The sequence below is a fragment of the Schistocerca cancellata genome, chromosome 2 (genome assembly GCF_023864275.1).
Source record: "Schistocerca cancellata isolate TAMUIC-IGC-003103 chromosome 2, iqSchCanc2.1, whole genome shotgun sequence".
NCBI lineage: Eukaryota > Metazoa > Arthropoda > Insecta > Orthoptera > Acrididae > Schistocerca > Schistocerca cancellata.
In genome coordinates, this window is record NC_064627.1 from 274,522,715 (window position 1) to 274,532,309 (window position 9,595).

General features: G+C 40.7%; 1 protein-coding gene across 1 annotated transcript; it reads left to right on the forward strand.

The window, feature by feature from the left end:
• Positions 1 to 6,269: 6,269 nt before the first annotated feature.
• Positions 6,270 to 7,568, forward strand: LOC126153231 (alpha-1,3-mannosyl-glycoprotein 2-beta-N-acetylglucosaminyltransferase-like). The gene has a single exon (XM_049916055.1). It carries the CDS (start codon positions 6,270 to 6,272, stop codon positions 7,566 to 7,568), a length of 1,299 nt encoding a protein of 432 aa, XP_049772012.1.
• Positions 7,569 to 9,595: the final 2,027 nt, after the last annotated feature.

The window sequence follows — 9,595 nt, forward strand, 5'->3', positions numbered from 1 at the left end:
CGAAGTAAATATTCCTGAATTCCAATCAAGAACAACTGCCAAGATGAGAAACATAGAAGTAGATATCCTCGGTGTAACAAAGCAGCTCAAATCACTTACTAAAGGCAAGGCCTCCGGTCCAGATTGTATACCAGTCAGGTTCCTCTCAGAGTATGCTGATAAAATAGCTCCATATTTATCAGTTATATACAACCACTCGCTCACAGAAAGAAACGTACCTAAAAACTGGAAAATTGCTCAAGTCACACCAATACCCAAAAAGGGAAGTAGCAGTAATCCGCTGAATTACAGGCCTATATTACTAACGTCGATTTGCAGCAGGGTTTTAGAACATATACTGTATTAGAACATTATGAAGTACCTCGAGGAAATCGATTTATTGACATATAGTCAGCACGGATTCAGAAAATATCGTTCTTGTGAAACACAACTAGCTCTTTATACTCACGAAGTAATAAGTGCTGTCGACAGGGGATGTCAAATTGATTCCATATTTTTAGATTTCCAGAAGTCTTTCGACACCGTTGCTCACAAACGTCTTCTAATCAAACTGCGTGCCTACGGAGTATCGCCTCAGTTGTGTCACTGGATTCGTAGTAATAGACGGAAAGTCATCGAGTAAAACAGAAGTAATATCCGGCGCTCCCCAAGGAAGTGTTATTGGCCTCCTACTGATCCTGATCTATATTGTCGACATTGGAGACAATCTGAGTAGCCGTCTTCGATTGTTTGCAGATGATGCTGTCATTCACCGTCTTGTAAAGTCATCAGATGATCAAAACGATTTGCAAAATGATTTAGATAAGATATCTGTACGGTGCGGAAAGTGGCCATTGACCCTGTATAAAGAAAAGTGCGAAGTTATTCACATGAGTACTAAAAGAAATCAGCTAAATTGGAACGATCACATAGATATTATTGTGAGTAGAGTAAACGAAACACTGCGATTCATTGGGAGAACACTTAGAATGTGCAACAGGTCTACCAAAGAGGTTGCTTACACTACGCTTGTCCGCCTTATTCTGGAGTACGGCTGTGCGGTGTGGGATCTGCGTCAGGTGGGACTGACGCATGACATCGAAAAAGTACAAAGAAGGGCAGCTCGTTTTGTATTATCGCGAAATAGGGTAGATAGTGTCACAGACATGATACGTGAATTGGAGTGGCAATCATTAAAACAAAGGTGTTTTCGTTGCGACGGGATCTTCTCATGAAATTTCAATCACCAGTTTTCTCCTCCGATTTCGAAATCATTCTATTGGCACCCAGCTACGTATGGAGAAATGATCCATCACGATAAAATAAGAGAAATCAGGGCTCGCACGGAAAAAATATAAATGCTCGTTTTTCCCTCGTGCCGTTCGAGAGTGGAACGGTAGAGAGAGAGAGCGTGAAGGTGGTTCATTGAACCCTCTGCCGGACACTTTATTGTGAATGGCAGAGTAATCACGTAGATGTAGATGTAGATGTAGATGTAGATGTCTGCACATTGATACGTTGGAACTAAGCCGGCAGTTATGTTCTGGGGGGCGATTTCGTATGACAGCATGAGCATTATCCCGTGCACCCTGACGTACGTCTGTCGTAAATCTGGTGATTTGACTTACTGTGCTGACATTCGTGAATAGAATTGTTTTCCATCTGGATAACGCTCACCCAAATATCGCTGTTGTAACCCAACGTGCTCTACAGAAAGTCGACTTGTTGCCTTGCCTCGCCATATCTCCAGCTCTGTTTCGAATCAAGCACGGTCGGGACAGCGTCGTACGACATCACCAGCGTCTTCCACAAAAAGCGTTAACAGTACCTGTACTGATCGACCAAATGCAACAGGCATGGCATTCCATCGCACAAACTTACATCTGCACCTATACAACACGATGCATGTACGTTTGCCCACTTGCATTTAACAACCTGGCAGTTACAGCGGTTATTAGTGTACCAGCATACACACTTTCAATGGCTTATCTTGCGTTTACATTAACCTGTGATGATATAATATTAATCATCTAAATATGTCTCCTAGACGAACGTATTCCAGAAATTTCATTACTCTAAACTAATTACGTTTAGGTATTGCGACTTTTTTGTCGTCAGTTTATAACTCATACGTCCCGAGATGATAAAACGTAAGCAAGAAAATTATGCTTCGATCTTTACTGGTTAAGTTGTAGGTGAGTCTAATTATACATCCTGTAGCAAGAGCTCTGAATACCACATTACAGGCAATTAAGGGTTATAAAATCACCATGCAGCAATGTGTTGAAAAAACTTTTGCAGTGAAATGTAAATCACGCTCAAGCGGTAGTGGGATACTGCACACATGGAGGCGTGGTTACAATTTCATTTCGATCTCAATTGGTTTTCGATGTTATTTATACTGCCAGTTACTCTGACCACCGAGTACACAATAGGTTACTAGACACTCATACACGGAATTTATTGGGCTCTGCAATTCACTTTACACAGCTGCTACTGAAAGTTATTTAAAAATTCTAGAGCAGTCTGTCTCTTCTGCATCAAAAGTGAAATTTACACATGCTTTTGCATATCTTTAATCACGTTCATCAGAAGTTATTTATGAATGAAATTACAAGCACTCGGAATGGGTATTCCAACATAACCCATCAGAGCGTTACCAGTAGACATGAAACATTGAACTAAGAAGACACAACAAAGTCCGGCGTTAGCTGTGGTAATGGTTTGTAGTGAGTTCGGGTGGTGTGTGTGTGTGTGTGTGTGTGTGTGTTGGGGGGGGGGGGGGGGCGGGGGGATATAAGTTCCCTGGAACTGCCAACCCGGATGTCTAAAAGAGTGGAAATAAAATGCAAGCTTTAATATCTGAAAATTTGCGGCTATGATTTTGAATAAAAGAACTGTGTGCTGGAGGCTCTCGCTGAAGGTGTAGGATTGTTTTTAATACACTTATGCGTTTGTAACTAGTGGTTAAATTAATGCATAATACAACTGTTTTGCATATAAGGCACATCCAATGCATCAGACATTCGAGAGCAAAAAATATTATTAGGCCTATTACATATTCTTATTGACATACATGGGCAAAGACCATTTTGCACTATCAGAGCGCGTAGAAAACATGCCATCTTTGCACGACATAGACGTGAATAAACTGGATTTTAAACAAGAAATTTTGCAGTATAAAAAGTTTCAAGAAGCTAATTTTGGGTCTGAGCCATTTCTCCTGCGCACCTTCTCATTTTTCTTCGTAAGTTCGATTTTTATTAAATACTTAGAAACATAAGGCTGGCCTTACGGATTTCTGCACTTTTCCAGTTACTTTTGCCCAAGAAGAGCGGTCATCCAGTGTTCTTGCAAGCGTTTAGAACTGTTTGAGAACTATAGTGGGACGAGAGCGGCTTATTGCATAAACTATGTTAGTAATAGTGTCAAAGTAAACCCACTATGTATTGTATATGGATTATAAGAGAGTTCGTATCGAAGAAAAGCTAGAAAGAAGTATTAGTTTATAAAGTGTAGAATTTATGTAATTGTGAACATTCGAAACGTTTTTTTTAAATGTTTGTTTTTTCCATTATTTCTTTTGATTTTATCCAAAAAAACAGAAGTTTAAAAAACAAATCTAAGTAAGGGTCCTAAGAATGCTCGCTTACCTGTGAGCCGTAAATCGTACCGACAGCCCTGGCCACAATCATTAAAAATATAAACCATAACTTTCCCGAGAGAACTGACATTAATGTAATGTATAGTCTTTGATCTCTGGTTATTTTCTTGCAACTACAAGTTAACTGTCAGATGATTTCTTGGACTTACACATTAACTAATCGCAAGCTGTACGTTCTGTTGTTGTAACATCCCGGTAAAACTTAATGCTACAGAGAAAAGAAGATTGAAATGAGAATCCAGTTTTTGTATTTGTATACACACAACCATATAGTTCTATGAATGTAGGTTAACCGAACGGTCTGATAGCATAGATCGACGAACACACAAAAATCCCGCGATACTGGCAGTCATTATAATAACAACTCATTTGCATTTGCGTAGCAAGTGCCAGGAGGGTAGAGAGAGGGTCAGGGGGGCTGGTAGTGCGGGATGGAGGGGGGGAGGGGGGACAGCAAGACCGACATACAGCGGAGTGCTCGTCAGAAAAATGCTGAACATTGATGCAATCATTGCCTCACAGTGACGGTATTATTTTCAGGAAAAGAAGTCAGCTGGTCTTACAAGCACAACGGACCATTTGCGAGATGCTTACCATTTTAGAAAACATGAACGACTACTTAGTCTTGCTTTTTCCTTAGAGAAGTAAAGAGTTGTCTTAATTTATATTAGCATACGGAAGACTACATAAATCACACCGTTAGTTTTCATTAGAATTCATCAAGATAGTAGCAGATTATGAACTGAAATAAGGATGAGACAAGGAAGTTCTATACCACAAAAGCATTTCTCAGTAACCTAGCGGAAACTTTTAACTCCTGAAAGTACGGAAGCTATGAACGTATGGTTGTTAATGGTTTCCAAGCAAATTCATTTCGCTGATGACATGGTACCCATGGTGCAGACAAACTTCAACAGCGAGCGACAGATCTCAGTAGAGGAAATTTGAAAGTAGGACTGAAGATAAGTTATAATATGATTACAATGATGTATCATAAATGCATTGTAAAGAAAATGAGATGAACTCAGAGAACTGCGTTTTAGAGCTTATGTATTTGGAGCAGATGGTGATCAATCGAAGGGTGGACGGGAAAAGAAATGAACAGTTGAGTAAAAATGGTCTCTAGATGTGTGTTTTTGATACACTGTAATGTATTACAACTTTTCATTTGCGGCAGTAAGACATGGACGTTTGATTCGATAAACGAGAGTTTCTCAGCAGTAAGTGGAGAGATGCAGTATTGGAGAATTCTAAACTAAATAGGTGAGGCTACGCAAAAGATAGGAAAATATTACGAAAGACAAATGTTCGCGTGCAGTATACGTAACTAGGCAGATACCGATGATAAGACGTTACCAAAATTTCCGGAATTCCGCAGGTGATAAGAGAATATTTCGAAAAACTTTCGATTTTAAATTCGTTAGATCATATAACCCAAGTCGTACTATCACGGAATCTCTTTCATTTAATCTTTTTCATGCCCAAGCACTGCCTTCTGTCTGATCAGCGACTGTGTAAATTCGTTGCAAATGTCTCCCTGTCACTTCAATGTAGTTAATAAGAGATAACTCAAAATTTCAAATACAAATCTTTCACAAAATTAAGCACTGACAGACGAAGATGGAAAATTTGCCTAGCGGAATATTCGGCACTTGTAGCAATAGCATGTGGCGAGAAGTTCTAGAGTAACACTACCTATATAAAGCATAGTGTCCATAACGCGGAAACGTAGAAAATCAGGTGTACATATCGGGAATGTACGCCCGCTGCATCTGAGTAATAATTTCATATGTATCTCCAAGATATCGACTTTATTTATTATTGTAGGAACTTCGAAATAAGATTTCCAGCTAGAAGATACTGAAGTAATTGAATAATAGTTTTTCTGAGTTATCACACGTATAAATGAAAAATCGAGTGCATTTCAAGTACAAGATTATCTGCGTTCCTAACCTAAGTTGTTTGTAAGAAACAATATACCGCTGGAACAAGAGAACATAGTATTCGAGCAGCGATAACAAACATCCCATTAAAAAGATTATCTGTGACGAGTGTGATTTTTGCTGGATAAAAAAAGAAACGTGACACAGTTGACGTGTGGATGGTAACGTTTGATTTGTCAATTAATCGTTAGTGCGTCAATGAAATTTCACCACAGAGGAGCTGTAAGAATTCTGCCACACTGCCTATTACGTAACTGAAAAGAAGATATTGTTGTGTGTTGTTATAAACGAAGTGTCACAGAAAGGTTTGTGTATGCAGTGTCTCACTCATCGACTCCTCTGCCCAATGTATTACCATGCACAGGTGTGTTCCACTTATCATGTACAAGTGTGTTCCAGTTATAAGCACCCACTATTAAGACTGGGCTGAAAGAAGGAAGAACGTCTGTGCACTGACGATGTGCGTATTAAACTAATAGATGCATGAGTGTTGCTCTTGTAGGAAGAGCTAACTTCAGAACGAAATGCAAGTGAGGAAAGTGGCGAAGGTAGTGCTACTTTTCTTGTGTTCCCTTTCTTTTGCCGTTATCTACTATTGTCTTAATGCAAACCGTCCAGCGGAAACTCACTATGGGACGGAATATGTTACAAAAAGTCGCTCAGCGACGCTCAAGGATTTGCTGATGTGGCTCCGATCTGTAGATTCTACCCTGGATGCGCACATTGATTCTGGAAATGCTATCAAATTAAAAGAGTTCGATCATCTCGGCTGGTATAGGAAAAAGAATGGTGTCAAGATGTTGATAAAGTGGGTGGAAGAAATGATTACTGATGAAGAAGATAGTGCTGCTGATGTAAATAATGCAATGGGTGAAGCTTCTGAGGTAGATGCAAACACAACGTTAAGGCTGCTGAAAGAGGCTGCTCAGACCAAACTCGCAGGTGATTCTCCGGTGATAGCTGTTCTCGTGTTGGCGTGTGACCGCGTCACAGTTGGTCGCTGCTTGGACCAGCTCCTCAAACACCGACCATCCAAGCGTCAGTTCCCTATTGTGGTGAGCCGAGACTGCGATCACATTGAAACTGCTGCGGTTATCGCATCCTACACTGGCCGTAATGTCTTCAGCTTGCGGCAGCCGGACCAGTCCTCAATCGCCATACCGCATGAGAAGAAACATCTACTAGGGTACTACAAAGTGTCGCGCCACTACCGCTGGCTCCTCAACTTCATATTCGACACCGTCGGCTTCGACTTCGCCATTGTCGTCGAGGACGACATCGACACTGCTCCAGATTTCTTCGAGTACTTCGCAGCGACGAGGAAGCTCCTGGAACGAGATCCATCCCTGTGGTGCGTCTCCGCGTGGAACGACAACGGGAAGTCTCACCTCGTGGATCTCGAGGCGGGTGCACTGATCCACCGCACCGACTTCTTCCCGGGTTTGGGCTGGATGCTGGCCCGGAAAGAGTGGGCCAGGTTGGCTCCAGGGTGGCCGAAAGCCTTCTGGGACGACTGGCTGCGAAGACCAGAGCAACGCCTCGGCCGCGCGTGTCTGAGGCCCGAGATCTCCCGGACGCGAGTTTTCGTAGCTTATGGCGTCAGCAGGGGCTACTACTTCGAGGAACACATCAGACGAGTAGTCCTCAGCAAGCATTTCGTGCCATTCACCCAGTTCCGCCTCGATCACCTGCTGAAGGACAACTACGACCCGCGTTTCAACAGGACTGTGAGTGGTAGCCCAGTGGTCACCAAGGAACAGCTCCTACGTCGTAGTATCACCGACAGCGGGCCTGTCCGGATCACGTACGGTTCGCAGTACAACTTTAGACAGGTGGCGCAAACCTTCCGCCTGATGGATGACGTCAAAAGTGGTGTGCCCCGCACAGCCTATCAAGGGGTTGTCACATTCATGTACAATAGGGTGAGGGTATATTTGGCTCCCAAGTATAGCTGGAAGGGGTACAATTACAACTGGAGTTAGCGCTTTGATAGACGTGATATTGTATGTGTTTTCCAAATTATGATATTATCTAGCTGGTATCAAGTGTTGTATGAAATAGTTTAGTACAAACGTCGAATAGTGATACCGTAGGACCACTATTTCTCACTGGTCACACTTTTCTACTGCTGTTTCCTGCAGTGATTAACAGTTGAATCCATTGTTCATATTCTTTGTGTATCGTTCTGGTTTCATTATAAGGCATCACTGGTATCTTCATTAATGCCCCTCATACCTCTTCATTATCTTGTTGGTATTTATTATTACAATCCATTTAACATTGCTTTCTGTTCTTTGTTGACGTGCGCATTCTGAGGCTGTCTTTGGCCCTATGAGTAACTGAGCTTTTGGTGCAGGAGTGCTACTGATACGACACTTTTCACGCCTAACTAACAACGTCCTAGTTTTAAATCGCCTTTCATTGTAAACGAAATACACTGCCAGCATATAACCGAAGCTCGGAGATTTTGACCTATAATCTAAGTTGACACGGGAAGTCCTAGGAAATGATGGCCACTGAAAATAATATTTAGCTTATATATTAAGTAAAGACGACGACCTGCGCATTTAAATGAAAATGAACTATTTATTATAACGTAAGTGCGGCTAAAAGTGTATACTTAAAGCTCGACATAGTGCCTTGTAAAGAGGGAAGTTATTTTGTGTACTTCTGAAGGAAACTTACGATAGTATCTCACTTGCACAAATTATTACACATAAACCCTTTTGTATTTCTGAAAAATAGCGATAACATTTTTCCATGATATTTCACATATTATTTGCGTCTTCTATTTACTACAGTTATAAATAGTACGATAAATAATCTGAGTATATTTTCTGTGATTTAATATCAGAACTTCAACGCTTTTCTGACTGCCATTTCGTTTCTCTTTCGTTTTGTTTCTTTAAATCATTAGTCAATTATGGCAGATTTTGTATACCATTGCATATGGACGTATAGCATGCGCTTTTTACAGAGACGCTGTTGTGTGTATAGTTGACATATTATAGCAGTCTGCTTACCACAAGTATTATCTACAACGGCAGCATTTGTGCGAAGCAGTCATTCTACTGCGATCATCGTTTATTACAACTCACTTTTTTAGTCAATATTATATTGCAGTTATTGACAACTTCAGTCAATAAGTTCTGTTCATTTTTTCTTGTGTAATGGCTGATAGATAATAAGAGAATATGCGATACTATTCGTCAGCCTCGGCCCTTGATGAGATGGGAATGGCTACTCTGCCGTCTCTTACTAATGCGTATTTTGAATTTGATTTCCTTATAGCGTTATTCGTCGTCATATTTTCGTTGGTTTTGAGACAATTAAGAAAAAATCTCTGATGTGTAAGACAAACAAATATTGTCTGTTATTTTACGGCGGAAATTCAATTACTTCGTCGCTTTATTTGTCTAGCTATGAAAATGTATTCCCTCAGTTCGTGCTATGTATGGTGGTCTCGTATACACCTGTAGCACTTTTTAACGATACGCAACTCCTTTTTTCTGACAAATAATGCGAATTCTTATTGCGATAATTTATTCAGTCAGCTGTTGGTACACATATACACTCCTAACTATGTAACGCAGTCTTCGCCATGTAAGTAATGTGCGTTTTGTGGTACTTGCTTGGATTTGTTTGCTATAAATATGTCCTCTTTTTCAAATTTTGAGGTGTGTCATGGTATTTAGCTCTTTGGTCGTGGTATACATTTCGGCCGCATTGCTTCTCTTGCCGTACCTATATTCGATTCTTTTCTTTCCGATAAATATATTTTTCCTTAATAATGTGTGATTGCACACCTTACGTCTTGTAACCAGAAGTTTTATCTATCCCTATGCACTAAGTTCGCGTAATGAAAAGTGTTTCATTTATGTATGCTCCAAATTTGGCCACGGACTGGACGGTACTGTCACCATGTCGTTCATATTCTCTGGCTCTTTCCCACAATATTCTAAATATATACAGTCGCGACACATACTGGTGCGAAAGCTGTTAACGTTTG

Bases quoted from the DNA above. Each gene is read 5' to 3' on its own strand.
- LOC126153231 (XM_049916055.1), top strand. From the start codon at position 6,270: ATGTGGCTCCGATCTGTAGATTCTACCCTGGATGCGCACATTGATTCT.